General features: G+C 42.8%; 2 protein-coding genes across 2 annotated transcripts in view; one reads left to right on the top strand and one right to left on the bottom strand.

Annotated features, from left to right (window-relative positions):
* Positions 1 to 4,682: 4,682 nt before the first annotated feature.
* LOC104618177 (protein FAM47E-like) lies at positions 4,683 to 11,340 on the top strand. The gene is given in 5 exon segments (XM_010283703.1): positions 4,683 to 5,030; positions 6,223 to 6,375; positions 7,796 to 7,996; positions 9,119 to 9,268; positions 11,188 to 11,340. Coding segments are annotated over 5 exon segments (1,005 nt in total).
* Positions 11,341 to 15,189: 3,849 nt separating this feature from the next.
* The window catches only part of IGJ (immunoglobulin J polypeptide, linker protein for immunoglobulin alpha and mu polypeptides), an 8,588-nt gene continuing 8,327 nt past the window's right edge, over positions 15,190 to 15,450 (bottom strand). The window contains exon 5 of the mRNA XM_010283702.1: positions 15,190 to 15,391. Coding sequence (XP_010282004.1) covers positions 15,190 to 15,391 — 202 coding nt within the window. The remainder of the gene's footprint in view (positions 15,392 to 15,450) is intronic.

Here is a 15,450-nt window from a genome sequence, read left to right on the forward strand (position 1 = left end):
CTTGCTTCTGGTAGGAGCAAGACATTACCTGTCAGTGCTGTGCTCTGTAAATTCCTTTGACTGTTGACTTACATAGGTTCAATCTGACTGCATTTGATTCCTGGTCTGTAGATTTCAAACTTCTGAATAAGTGTGGGATTGACAATTAATATGCCAGATCCTATGCAAGGGCAGGATCCTTCGAGCATGCTTGACATCATTCTTACCGTCGGGGTAAATCTATACCAGTGTTGCCACCCTGTGTACAAGGTGGGGTGTGTTCTTACACCAAAGAAAAGGGACAGGCTTATTAGTCTCTTCTGTTAAGATACAACAGGGTTTCCAAGGCATTTCCTTGTATTTCTGCACTGTGCAGAAATGAAGGACTTAACAGGATAGGCAGAGAAGTGGCAAAAAGGAAAATTTTTTTGTGTTCCTTTGATGGGAAGCACACAGTAGGGACAGCAAGGCTGCAGCCCTAGAAAGCTGCAGCTGGCAAAAAAACTTTATTTTTCTAACTCAGAAGTAGCTGCCTTAGGGTAATGATTTTTGGAATGAAACTCTTACAGGATTTAGGCTCCTCAGTCAGCTGTGATGTGTTCTCCCCTGTTTTTGTTGGGTCAGATTGTAAACCATCTCAGAGTAGGCTTTGGTGCTACAACCACTGATACAAGGCGGGAGTTTGCTGCTTGGAAGACCTAACATTTGTCACTGCTCTCATACCTCTGTAAACTTTCCGTAAAGCAAAAATTCCCTGTCTAAATCAAGAAAGGAGTGGTAGGACAGGAGCTGAAAGTTGGGCCTTAATTCAATTCGACAAGCTTAGGTATTGCTGGGTATACCGCCTGGCTTCCAGCAGCCAGGGCAGGGTGGCACAGGTCTCTCCTGGTCCTGGCTCTGTGTCTGTGGGCTCTGCAGAACATCTCTGAGCATGGCTGTGTTCACCCAAATGAATGGACACCCCAGTCTCTGAGCCATGGGGTTCTGGAACGTTTTAATATAACTTTCCTGTCTCTTCCAAGGTAACTGTCCTGCTTGGCATGAAATAATCCAGTATGAACTCTATAGGCAAGAGAAATATTTAAGTATAACTGCATATATAGCTATACATAAGCATATGAAATACTCATTTAACTAGGACCTGACATGCTGGGATTTAACTACTGAGAATTGAGAGTCATTGTTTGTCACCTACTTGGTAAATAGGTATATTAACTCTATGTGTGTGTGTATACATCATGTGCTAAATAATCTCAGCTTTGTTTATCTAGTCTCTTTCTTCCTGTGTCATTTCTTGAGGTCAAACAAACTGATCACTTGAATTTCTAAGTGTTAACCATTCACGTTCCTCACAGACTTGCTTTTTGAAGTTGTAAGCTTCTATTCCTTCCACCCTTGCAACTTTGAGGAAAAGTCATTCTGGTTACGCTTGGGCTTTGCATTTCCTAGGTTACAGCCCAAGAGAGAGGTACTGTGCTGCCTGCCATGCTGCCAGAGACTAGCAAAATATCCACCTCACTGTGCTACTGCTTTGGTTTTTGAGGTGTAGCTCAGAGCTCACGTTAAAGCAGCCAGCCTTGAGATGGCTCCCCTTCCTGCAGTGGCTGGTGACTCCTTCGCAGTGTGACTGAAATAGCAACACCCTAAGGCTGCCCTGAGCTGCCTTGAAGGGCTGCTTACTTAGATTTGAACACTGTCTTGTTACTGTTGAGGGCAGCATGGAAGAAAGTAATACCCTGGCAGTGTGTTTTGATGCCAGAGAGAATATCAAGCCAGTGTCTACGGGTCCTCGGATACCACCTAGGTCAACTTCTTCATTAAAGCTTCCAGTGTGCACATAAATTATCCGATATCCTTAGGCAGTGCAATGAGAATTGGATGAGGAATTAGCAGGCTATTTTCCACAAGTTGCTAAGGAGAGATACTCCAGTGTATTCTAGTTGTCTCAAGTCATTCCTTTCAAATTGATCTACAGGTCTGTTGCATCATTCAAAACCACAAGAAATTGAGCAATAACACCAGACCTGACCCGTGTTTGTGTCTTAAATTTTTCTTGGAGGCTAATGTTAAAGTACACTTAGTAAAGACGCATAGAATAGTATATTGCATCAGCTTGCAGCAGCAGGCTTCAGTTATTCAGTCATAAAAAAGTGCTGATGTTGAAAAGAAAAATATATGTTTTGGCAAAATAAAATTCTGCCTTAATTCCAATACTTTTATCCACAGTCCCCAGCAGTTCTCTGCATGCTTCTGTGTGTGAAGAAAGCCTGTGCACTAGGCAGATGGTAAGTTGTGAATCCGGTTTCCACAACAACCAACTCCAAACACGCCTAGTGTATTATGCCAGTAGGAACTTAAAAATAGTGCCTTCCTTGTTTGAAGCAACTGCTGAAGTGTTAGCTTCTGCAGATTTTCTTTCCGATTTTTCAGATTGATTTTCTGGAAATGTTCTTGCGCATTGCCATGGAGGTAACTTTCATTAGTTTGTGCAGAATAAGATGTCATTTTTGCCATGTGGTATCTTCAGTGTCAGAGCTCAGAAGTATCAGGTATGTACCTAACTGTTTACAGTTCTTAATACCTTCTTAGAACACTTTTTCCTCTGGATTAAGCAGTTCCTGAGTAACCCTGTAATGTGTCATGTTGCAAGTACACTAATTATCTCTAAAGCAAACTTGTTAGGCAATGCATTTTTGTTATTCTTTAGGAAGGAAGGACTGTATTGCTAAGTGACCGAAAGTAGCAATTATCTGAGTATCTGTCAGTTGCTAATTGATCACTTAAGCCAATAAAGATAAAGAAAGTAACTACACAAGCATGGTGAGCAGCTTAAACCATGAAATTTACGTGGAAGAAGTTAAATCTGTGGATATGAGAGCAAGTCAAGAGTGAGTAACACCACAGGAGAACACGGGCAGGCTGGGCTGCAGCAAGAGACTGCTCGCCTCTGAGTCTCAGTGGGTCTCTGGTCTCAAGTCAGGCAGCTGCTCCAGGCTCTGGAGAGGGTATTAAGAGGTGGAAGACTGCTAAATAAAAGGTATTTGTGACTAAAATCCTTCAAAAGATGAGAAGGGTATGGATTTAACAGTCTTGTCGACAAGGAGGCATAGAGTTCACCAAGGGACCCAAGAACTCTTGCTGTGTATCCAGAACCTCTGTAAGCCTCAGGAGGCACAGCAAAGACCATGGTACTGCCAGGGCTGTAGCTGTTGTTAGCACTGAGTGTTAGCTCATGGCTGCGTGTGAAGAGATAAAGCCTTGACCAGATGTCTCCGCAGTGTCTGGGGCAGTGCTGCTTTGACATAAACACACACAGAGGACGGGCAAAGAGTGTGCAATAGCCATGTGTGCGCTGCCCTTCCTAGGCCTGGCTGCTCCTGCAGAGGTGGCTGCGGGGGCATTTTCTGGGGCAAGATTTGGAGGGTCTGCTTAGCACTTGGACCTGGAGCATCTGTGAAGAACTACCTGCCTGTGCTATGTAGCTGAAAATCTCTGGATCTGGCGTGTCACTAGCGAGGAATCTGAACTTGCTTGTGCATGGCTCTGTAGCAGAACCTCAGCACTTACTGTAAACAAACAGACTTCCCAGCTGCTGAATGGTTTGGCAGAAAAGAGGAATGCCCTGCTAGCATCCAAAGAATACGTGAAAGAAAGCATACTAGGGTGAGAAAATATTGAGCATGAAACAGTAAAACTAGAGTCACACACCCATTTCTCCATCGGTACCTGCTATGTGCAAAATGCAGGATGGCTGAGGTTCAGTGACGCCTGTCTTGTGATTTGCCATTAACTTGGTATCAGAGTCTTTATCTTCCCATGCCATGGACAATGTTGTCCTGGTGAAAACAGTATGAAGTCACTACTTTTTTGTCCCGCATTTATTTCTTACAGATCAAAGAGGTTTTTAAATTACTTTCATAACTGTAATTCACTCTGTTACTGTGCTTGTGTTGTTCCTCGGACAGTGTTTAGAGACAGAAATTGCTGCCACTTGGGAAGTGATTCAGCCTCTGACCTTTTCAGCAAGCAGTCAGAGGGTCTCTTATTCCAGTTTGCCGGCTCCAGGCTGCTGCGGCCACCCTCCTACCAGTGTCCTTGGCAAGAACCTGAATGAACCTGGAAACTGTAGGTTGGACACTGCTTCTGCAAGCTCTGGAAAATGAAGCTTGGTTCAGCTGCCAACTTGTAAGTCATTCTCTGAAACTGCCAAAGCTATTTTGCTCAAAATGTTAAACTAATTTGGTAGGCCACAAAGGAAATGTGGAGTGGCTGAAAGGTGGAGAAGTTGTGGTCAGCTGAAATGAGGCATTTCTGAGGAATGTGGGCCATCTTGAAGGGATAGCTTAAACATTTTTGTCATTGAAGCAATATAAATATGTATAAAATAAATATGTCCTGAAACATCAGCTCTATAACATTATTGGTTTTTCTTTTAATTTAAAAAGGAATTTTTGAAATGCCAGGATTTTATAGCAGGATTTTGTGAGTTTGAAATGCTGCGGTTTGGTGAGTGTCCTTCATCCAGATTATGTCAGGGTGTTATAAACTATTCTCAAAAGCTGAGTAGCAGCAAACTGCTAGCCAGTGTGGGTAAACATGTTTGGAGTTGAATATCCACTCGTACTCAAATGTGCTCCAGACTTTTTCATGAGAACACAGCAATTGAGCTGTGCTTAATGTTATTTCCTTAAAGAAGGGAGAAAATGTCTTATGAGGGCTTTCGAGAAAGCAGACTGAGGTTCTCAGACTCCCTTAATGGTCAGCGCTGGATATTTCTGAAAAAAGGTCTAGATGGCGTTCCTCCTTCATCTCATAACATGATTGTGTACAGTAGAAAGCAGCCTGTCTCCATCACACTTCAGAACAGCACACTGAAATCTTCATCCGCTGTTCCGTGGAAGAAAAGGAAGCGTGCTGAAACGCAGGTCTGTCTGTCCAAGCTCAGCCCGCTGCAGCAAGCCAGGAGGGATTATATTGCATGGCTAGAGTGCTGTCTGAAGCAGCATCCCCTCGTGCTCCACCCACGCTTGGAAAAAACTATCTCCCCAAAGGTAATGATTTTGTAATCCTGGTTAAACACTGTTTTTTCAGAGAATTGGAACAGGAAACTAAAGTAGCCTGCAGCTACTACTGTCAGGTAAAGAATCACAGCAACTTCTGTTTCTTTCCAAAGAAAAAAACAAAGCAAATAATATTAAAGGTAACTTAGATTTAGATGGTAGGTCCAAACTGTCAGCAATTTAATTGTGGAACAGTATTATACATGGGCTAATTGAGGAATCTAGTGCCTGCGATGAACAGATTATAGAAAGTGCTTTATCTGCTCAGCTCTCAACAGGCATTGATACACACAGACGTCATAGACCAGGAAGCAAATCTCATCAGAAATTATAAGTTAGGAATATGCCCAAGATAGCAGAGTATATCTCATTACCTTTATTTCTTGGCCTCTTTACAGAATCATCCCTCTCATCCCTCTTTTCCCAGTCTCCAGTTCTTCAACTTTCTCTGCTTCACGCAAGCAGAAGCTAGCAGGTCTTTGTCTCTTGTGCGGCTCGCAACTTTTGGAACGTGCTTGCTTGGATGTTGCTGATGGAGGATAGTGACCAAACACAGTAGCAAAATAAAGCTTTTTGCTTCTACTACCTGTCAAAAGGACCAGGGGAGAGCTGAGAGACTTTTTGAAGGGACAGGCTTCATGCCACAGAAGATGGGGACCCCTGCATGAAGTGCCTTAGTGTCAGTACTTAGCCTCGTCTAAGGGGATATACTCCTCTAACAGATGCAAGAAGGTGATGGATGGGTTCATGGGGAGAATCCTTGGAAATCAGAGAAGGGAACTGGGTCTCCGGTCTATGAGACCAGTCAACAGCACAGCTTGCCCTGATCCCAGGCTGCTATGACTGGGACAATCGATCATGAAACAAGGGATTGTGCTGAAAGGAAGGAAACTTCAAAGCAGCTGAAGGAAAACTTCATATCTAGTACAACATGTGGCTGGAGAAGATGGCAAAAACTAGTATTTCAGCATGATTCACAGATCTAGCAAGCAGCCTGAGTTGCAATTAATGCTTGAGGGATTATTGAAAAAGGTCTATAAATTGAGGCTTCTGAACTATGAACTGCCTTAACTGCTGGTAGACCTGATGAGACCCGCATGTTGGGCAGTCCTCCCCACAGCTCCCAAGCAGACTTCCTCCAATGAGATTTTGAACACAGACTGTCTTTTTGCTTGGCTTACAGTTCTTGAGAGAGGTTGCTGAGGTCCTGGATCCTGAAATCCTTTCGAGGAGCAAGACTGGCTACGATGACTGCAAACAGGAGAACCGACTCCCTCCGGAGGTGCTGGATCGCATGGAGGATACACAAAGCAAAGCAACAGCTTCCAAGACACGAGTACAGTGAGTATAGAACAAGATGAAAAGAGCAACGCAAATAGTTCTGAATGCCGCCTTCTGTGAAATGAGTGATAAAAAGAAATTAAGCACTTAATTAACATTTATATCAATCTGGCATGGGAGTAGTTTTCATTAAAAGATAGGTTCCTTTGCCTTCCTCAGTGATTCTGATTAATTGGTATCTCATGACCTGTTCAGAGACCAGTCAGGATTCGTTCTGAGTGATATAAAAACATAAGGAGACAGCCTCACTGGTGGCTACTTTTGCCTTAGCTAATTCACCCTGTAAAACAAGCGGTCTCACTTCATTCTTCCCCAAGCACTTTTAATAATTACAGAAGGACATATTGTTGGGCACATAGAGCTCAAGCTTAAAGTTTTTAGGGTTTTCTATTTTGAAGGTGGCAGCTAATTTCAAGCCCTTGCATCCAAACTTTGGGACTGTGCTGTTCAATAGATGCAATACTTCCTTCTGTTTGTGAAGGTGGTCTTGACAATAGGTTCAAATTGCTCAAGCTATTCCTGGCAAAAATCATGCCTCGTCTGGCGCTAAACTGCACCACTGGTGATCCAAAGGCATATGTGCAAACATAGGATCCAGCTTTAGGCTGTTGTCTAATACTGACTGTGTGGTGACAGCTATCATTGCAGCTAATCGAGGGGTGTTTCAGTTTGTATCCCATTGATAACTGCAGCACAAGGAGTCCCGAGGCACAAAGCCATGTACACGGCTTTCTGAGAAGAAGGTAGCAGCAAGAGAAAAGGTGGCCATGCTGGCTGACTCAGTTCTCCCTGATGAACATGTAAAGCGAGTAACCAAGCATTTTTGTGACTGGGTTATTTATGTCTTTGGTAAGTAAAACAAAACTGCCACCACCTGCTCCTTTGGATTCTACCACCCTATGTGCTTCATTTAGGCTAAATGTCTTTTGACTTAAGTAAAAATGTGGCTCTGGATGTGTGAAACTGAGTCTAAGTCAAAACCAAGAGTTCTTGCTTGACTTTCAGCTCTGATGTTCTGTTGTGACTAATAGGACTCAGCTCATTAAAATGTAAAGCAAGGTATAAGTATCATAAAGCAAAAATACTGCTGAGTAAGTTGGCTACAGAAAGGTGTGTCGTTTTTTTTCAGCGAAGCCATCCATGTCCAAATTACTATATAATTGTCGGACCTTGGAGCAGTCCGCTTCAATCTAAAATTAATACACCAAGTCATTTCTTGGTTTCCAACTGACTTTGCGCTTGCCTCTTCACTGTGATGCTCCTGCAAGCATACTTGTATATCAGCTGGAACTGTGATGCTGAGTATAATAGTACTGTAGATTAGAGTGGGTGGGGAGGAAATGTATGCTAGAAAATACTAGTTATGAGCTGTTTCTTTCTTCTCCACTGAGGCGGTCTTGGGGTGGTTGTTCCAGGGAGGAGGAAACTGCGGTATTGATCAAGATGCCCTTGTGAGCTTGCTCAACACAAGCTGTGAAAGGGAGGCCGCGGTCCCTTCACCTTTCCATGCTTTGAAATTCAGCAGTGTGGAAGCAGAGCAGTCAAAGACCCAGGAGATTTTGCCTCCCCAGTTAGCTGTGAGGAGTTCTTATCACCGAAAGAGCCTGTCCTTCAAGGTAAAAGAGCCCCCCCACTGACATTTGCAAAAGTCAATTGTTTTAGATAGTTTGTGGGGGAGAGTGCTCAATGGAGATAAGCAAGGAGCCTATTTTTTCCAGTGAGCACTTGATATTTCTCTTTAACTGTATCTTAAGGATTCAGAATGCAGTTGAAAAAGGAAATGTTCAGTAATGCTTACTTTTTACGTGCAGCAGATCAATAAAATAGCAGAATGATACTTAAGAGTATTATTTAGGACTCAACTATATGGTCTTTTTGCTGGTCAAAGTGTAGAGGTTTCTCAGCAGTTTTCCTTATACCCAAAGCCAGTGAAATCAACAGAAAAAGGTGGTTGAATACTGTGTGAGGTTCGGGTTAGGTGGGGGACATCATGTCTGATGCCCATCTCAAGATATTAGAGTTGGAGCTTCAAGAAGGCCTCAGTCCAGAGTGTATCTGTGGCAGTGATGTAGGAGAGCAGGGGTACTGGTGGAGGTGTCAACAACTAGAAGCTGAAGCATAGAAGCTGAAGTGTAGGGCAATGATCTTCCAGTCCCTACCTTTCCATTACCTTCTTTTTCTTGCTGCATTTGCTTTTAATCATTGAATACAAAATCAAAAGCCATATATGGTTGAGTTCAAAACAGTACGAGGGTTTTCGGGAAAATACTTGCTGGACAAATTTAGGTAAGAGGTTGAAGTTGGGCCACTTCTGGCTGAACTGAAAGCTTGCCTTTCTCCAACCCTGTAGCTAGGTTTTGTCTGTGTTTGGAAATTTGATTTTGAACTAGAAAAAAAATTATTCCACATCTGACTCTCAAAGCATGAGCCTCACAGAATTCCTCCCTAGGTTCTCGCAAAAAAACAGTTTAAAAAAAAACCCAAAAAAGATGGTCATTAGACCTGAGTGTGATTCTCAGAATTGGCTTTTATACTGTTTGCCTTTGTGGGGGAAAAAGGGAAAAAATTGCTAGTCAGATTTTCTTGTTAGCCATCTAACCTTTATATTGTGCAGTTGTAGGGTACAAGATCGTTCCTAGTAGACCCTTCAGAGGTGGTATTCAGTGTCTGTACTGCCTATGGCATGAGGGACAAATGGCAACACAAGGAAAGAACGCTGCAACGGTGTTTTTTTGCAGGTCCATTCCCAAGCAAAATGGGAGGAGATCAGATATGGAGCGTAGTATCTTGATCCCAAAATGTGGAGAAAACAGAAAGCGAACGGACCATTAAAAGCTCCTGAGGCAACAGTCAATAGCTTCAGGAATGCAAAGAACAGGTCTGAAAAGGTATTGTGAATATTAAAAAAAAAAAAGTGGTGTTATTCTTTTGTGATACAGCTGTGAGATGGTTTTCTGACAGGTATGGCTCTGGGCGCACTGTATTGTGCCTGATGGCCACAAACAGATGTGTAACAGACCATGTTAGCCAAGCTGAGATCAGCATGGGTCAAAAGGGCTCATTCGCTTGGATTAGACTGTGGCTTCATGGCACCTGTATGTGGACAAATAGCTCTAGAAGGCAAATAAGCAGAAATCAAGACTTGAAGTAGTTGTTGTAAATCTAGTTCCTTTAATGCTCTTTGGTATCTTATGTGGACAAAATGCATTCATATGCGATAGGCACCACTGAAGGCTCTAGGGTGTTTTTATTTTGGTTTCCTTCTACTGCGATACCCATCTTGACAAAGGTGCTGGATTCAGCTGCGGTACAAGATGTTATTAGGAGGAGGTTGAAGAGCAGGCAGGTTCTTCAGTTGCTCCGTCTACTTAGACATAGCTTAGTTTCTTCTTTATAAAAAAACTACTCCATCTTCACATGTAGTACACAGTAACTTGCTGGACTTCCCCCCTAAGTAAGGGGAAGACATTGTTCATGCTCTAGAGGGCAGTGCTTCCAAAAGTAAAACTTAGAGGAGTTGCATGTGGTCAAAATCATGCCACATGCAAAGGGCTGGGGAGCTGAGTGACAAGTGTCACTCGGGTTTTTTTGAAGAAACACTGTCTGTAAGACAAAAGACTAAGTTTTGCAGCGAGGATGCCTGGGAACAGCTGAGCTCAGAAGAACATGAAGGCAAAGGATACGGTTTTCTTAATGCTGCGTAGAAATACAGGCAAAGTTTACAGTTGAATGATGATCCAGCTCATTTTGTCCAGCTCCTCCCGGGAACACTGAACGGATTATCGAGGGTAGGTTGCTGATGTGAATAATGAAGAATAACTCTTCTTGCCTTCCTTACCAAAGATGCTGGGTGAAATTACTGTGTGTAACACAGGATGTGAGATAACAAGATGGTAGGTTACAGGTCATCGCTAAAAGCGACTTCACATTGACAAAGCAACCTCATTTCCTTGAAAAGAAAAATATGACATCTGAACTAGCTAGACCTATTAGCAGTTAAAATATTTATTGCTAGATAAGTTTTCATGAGAGCTGGACAGATATACACTGCGTGGTTTACTTAGGCATGTGGAACCTGTACGTAAAAATGAAATGTGAATGTTTGATTTTTACCTACTGTGGGAATGAATTCAGGAGATGGAAGTCACACAGCTCCACAGCACACCAGCCTTTAAGGAATTCCTGGAAAGGAAGGGCTACAGAAAGCCTTGGGTAAGTCATGAGAATCTGCTGAGGGTGTCTCTATCCCCATATTGATATGCTTGTGGCTATTGCTGTGTTGTCCCAGTGTCCTGGTTATAAAACGGCCTAGATCAGGGACCTCCAGTTCTTCTCTCTTCTATGTGTTGGCCCTTTTGGAGGGGAGGAACTGGTGTGGTGGCAAATGGGGCTTCAGAAGGCAGCTGGGGCTCAGTTGAGCAGGGGTCTTGAAACTGGTGCTGGGATCCCCCTGTTCAGGCTTAGTGTGAACGATCAGTACGAAGTGTGATCCTGGGAGCCTGTGAACAGGTGTTTCAATGTGCACTTGGGACTTGCTCAGCTTTGCTGATGCTCTCATGTGCCATCAGCATGTGTGGAAGCCAGTGCTACGTCTTAACTGTGGGTGCAAAACAGATGCCAACATCTGAATGCCCAAGAAGGGATTTGACAGAGTTTGATCTCATATCATAAGCAACAGCTATTACTGAGCAATATGTACACTGTTTTTTTGACTCTTTACCTTTACATATTTTTACTTTTTTCTGCAATTGCTCTCTAAGTCTCATTTGAGGCTGTTAATCATGGTTATGTTGAATATTTTTTTCAGTTCCTTCCAAAAATGCTGGCGGGGGAAATGATAGTAGAGCTCCGGAGGACACATCCAAACCTTGCAAGGAAGTGTCTAAGGAGATACGAGAAAGTAAGAGAAGGTTCTTTCATGACTGTGAATCAATACAAATTTCTAAATTCTCTTGAATAGAAGCTATTAGTTGAGCTGCTCCTAAAAGAATATTCTTAGGCTAGAATAAACTTCAAGGTAGCTTTGAGTTACTTCAGAAATGGCCACATAGTGTGAACATTGGCTTTGGACTACCAAATTCTGGGCATGAACCGCTTGGCTCACTCAGCAGTGCTTGGGCTTGGCTAGAAGGCTCTGATAACGTCTTGTGCTGTAACATGCTGGTTTAGTCAAAGATCGGGGTCCACAAACAACTTAGTGTTTTTTAAGCATCCACATGGTGCCTAACTGCTTACACAATATGTGATCTCTGAATTCTCTACGGCATAACTGGCTGCAGTCTAGATACCTACTGAATAAATGAAACTTGCCACTGGAGAGCGTACAAAGCAGTACTCTTCTGCGGAAAGATCCCACCATGGACAAACCTTGTGCTGACAAAAGCAGTCTTGATATAGTAAGGCAAGTAAAACTCACTGTTATCTATTACTACACCAAAAATAGCCAATAAAGACAGCTGAAGTCTTTACAGTGCAGGAACTGGGCTTTCCCACAGCCCTCTGGCCTACTTGTGAGTTAAACTGCACCTTTGCCTGGTTATGGTCTTCAGCTACTTGCTTTGCTGAACTTCCTACTGCAAAAGAATGTCTTTGAGCTCAAGGATTTGTTTTGGTTGGCTTTGATATGTGCTGTAGTTTCTGCTGCTAATTCAAATTCTTGGTCAAACTGGAAACAGGATTAAGAGGGTAAATTTCCGTGCTTTAAAAAGGACTTGTAAAAAAAATGTAGCGAGACACCCCTCTTAAACTCAACATTGCATAAGCAACAGAACAGTATTTAGTCAAGGAGGACAAACCTGGGAAGCATTAAGTCTGGAAGCAGTCATGAGGAGATAATATAGAAATGTATTCCTACAAGTCTGAGACAAAATGAATTTAGCTTGAATGCACTTAGATGAATTACTCAAGAGACATTAAATGCATCTAAAGAACCAACCTGATGTGTGAAGAAAATGGTGGAGCTGGCAGGAAAGTATTGCAAGGCCAAGCGCGAACCCTTGTCCCATTGTAGTCACTTAGAGAATGAAACAGAGGAGTTCGCACCGAGGGAGGAGTTCTTACCCCTGACAGAAGGACTTGCAAAAAAATCACGCTCTGAAGTGGTGGCCTCACAGTCTGAGAAACATGATCTTTCCAACAGGACATGGTTTTGTCAGCACATCTAAGACAACTCCCAGCAAGGGGCATTTTGTCCATCAGCACCTTTTCCTCTGGCGAGGAGGTCCCAGACCCTCCCCAGTATGCTCTTACGGATGAGCAGACCTCACTTGCTCCTCTTTTATTGTCCTGGTCTTACAGGTAAGGATTCAGAGCCTGATTTGACTTTCTGTGTTCCTTTGAGTTATTGAAAACCTGGCTAAGACAAGCCAATACCAAGGGGTGGGCAGGGCTGTCAGTGTAGGTTTCTCCCTCAGAAAAGATGGGGGCAATGAATCATGCTTTATTATAAAGCTGAATAGCACATGGAGAGTTTGATAAACACTTTTTTTCTTGTTTCCCGGTGGCTGTTTGCTCTGCCCAAGATTATCTAAGCAAGTATTTGTTCACAGCTACTTGGAAAACAAGTCTGTACTTTGATTTCCATTTTCCTGAGTGCCTCTTATCGGGGGTAATGTCATGTGCTGACATTGCTGGACTGCCAAGATGTGCTGCAGGGTCATTTCCAGGCCTGCTGTGAGTAAATGTGAGTCTGATGTTGTCTCTACAACAGGATGTACAAACAAATGTTGTGACTTTACACTTGGGCACATGGTTCCAGCGTAGAGGCAGAGCCCCAGGGACTGACAAGGTCCTGTGGTTGTAACCTGAAGAGTTCTGTTGGGAGATGAAATGCAGCCTCACCGTGACCTACTAAGTTCTAACATCAGCAGTCCTAGGTTGGTGAACACCAGGACTTTGAAGATGAAAATACCTTTGAGACAAATTTCAATGAGCTTAGTGCCTAACCACTGAAATACTTAGAGCTGTGGCAATGCATGGCAGGAGCCTCTTTGCCTCCCTCTGCGTTCAGCATTTGTTCGAACTGGCTATCTTTTTGCATGAAGGAGGGGGAAAAAAGTTATATTTCTGACTTCATTTTCTGTAACTCTGGTGAAACATCAGAATGATGTTTCTGAAGAGGCTCAACCCTCTTCACTCCTTCGCTCTTCAAAATTCATCTGCTACAGAAATGTTTTTCTTTAGGACAGACACCTTGCATCTGAGTGATTAGCCCCTGACATATCTGCCTGAAAGGCACATTTTTCTGTGGTGAGGTAAAATCCTGATCTGCGGATTGCAATTTCAAGAGCGATTTCGGTGATTGAATTTTTAAACTCCTTTCCTACACGGACTCACAGTGCTTTGAAGCAGCTCAATGATGCAGAGCTGATCCTGATCATAGTTTATGTGAATGCATCATAATATTTCTATCCCAGTATTTCAGGAGGCTTTCGCTGTAAGTGTAAGCAGTTATTTAGGGAGAGCTTCTTGTCTGTGAAGGAGGAAAGAATATAATTATAGATTTTGTTTTTCTTATGAATTCTTATTGAACTGGAATATAACGCACAGACTGCTGCAGAAAAAAGTTTATTTAATATTTCTATAACAAAGCCACAGTTATGGGAATAATTGTTTTGCTGTTTCATTAATTCCAGTTGTGTCTGAAGCCAAAGAAGGACTTTTCAGGACAGCCTTAGGTTTTACAATCAACTTCTGACAACAGGGAGTATCACATCAGCCATCCCAAATGCAATGCCGGGCACCTTACGTGCTCATATACATCATGTCTCTATTGGCAATACTGAGTATAATGCATTTAAATGTAAGGTGCAATACAGGATCAGCTCCTTTATTTGGTGAGGGTTTCTTGCATGAAAAAAGACTGCTGGTGTGAAAGAAAGAACGAATCCCTAACTAGGGTCCTGCTCTAGCTATTGTTGCCTTCACAGAATTTCTTTAAGCTTTAAATGCAAAATGAGGAACAAGAAAAGAAATCTGAGCCAACTTGATTTTTTTTTTGTTTTCAACAATTGGAGCATGGCTGGAAGAAGGCAGGAGAATCAGTAAATAAGTGTTGAAAGGGAAATACCTAACAGGTCCTAGAAGAGTTTAGTATTCCTGGTACAGCTGAGGTCCTGGCAACTTTGTGAAACACTGCAGGGTGCCAGCATCTTTTGACCTTTTCTAAATGTATGTGAAAACTAGAAGCTTATGATTGTCCAAGTGCTAGAAGCGTATAGAACGCCTAATTGAAACTTAACTTTGAAACCTGAATTCTCTGTCTCATCCCTTGTGTTTTCTCTCAAATATGATTGTACCACAACCTTCTAATAAAGGCACACATTCTGTTAAAGTAATCAAATGGCCTTGTATAAAGGCTGTGCAGAGGTTTGCTTTAGATTGCTCAGGGAGGGAATTACACAGACATTCCTGCTGATGTTTGTGGTAGCCTTGCTCAGATAAAGACTGATGGAAGACTGTCAAAAATACCGGTTCCCCAGTCTTATAAATCGGTGTAGTTCCCTTGAATTGAAAGGAATTACTGGCTTACATTCGCTGAGGATCTGGTCTATATGGTGATGATGTCTGAGATGTATAATAATGGCATTTCAGACACGTGCTAGGCATTTGAGAACAGAGTCTGTGACAAACAGGAGCTGCTCTTGGGAGATGGCACCCGTCTGATGTTGAAAACAATATGAACAGGCAAGTTGGCATTACTCTGGGAGCCGATAATTTGGACGCTATCATCCAGGTACTACGGTGCTATACATTTATTTTTGATAGGAACCTTGAGTGCAACGAGGCATTAGTACGGTAGCGGCTTGAGCTAATCGGCGTAGCAGGATGCCGGTGTCAAAACGGCTTGAACATTTTTCATCTCCCCATGGTGGAGGAATGGGAAGGTTGTGGTATAGCACTTGTCCCTGTTGTAGGTGTAGCAGGTTTCAGGTTCGTTGCAGGAGGTGCTCTGCTGGGCTTCGTATATCTCACCACCTAGTTCAATTTCTACGGGATCGCATTTTTTGCAGCTGGAAGAGATGGGAAATAGAACAAGCATTAAGAGTTGTGATGAAAAGATGCTCCTGCT

Source organism: Phaethon lepturus, unplaced genomic scaffold (genome assembly GCF_000687285.1).
Source record: "Phaethon lepturus isolate BGI_N335 unplaced genomic scaffold, ASM68728v1 scaffold15363, whole genome shotgun sequence".
Taxonomy (NCBI): Eukaryota; Metazoa; Chordata; class Aves; order Phaethontiformes; family Phaethontidae; genus Phaethon; species Phaethon lepturus.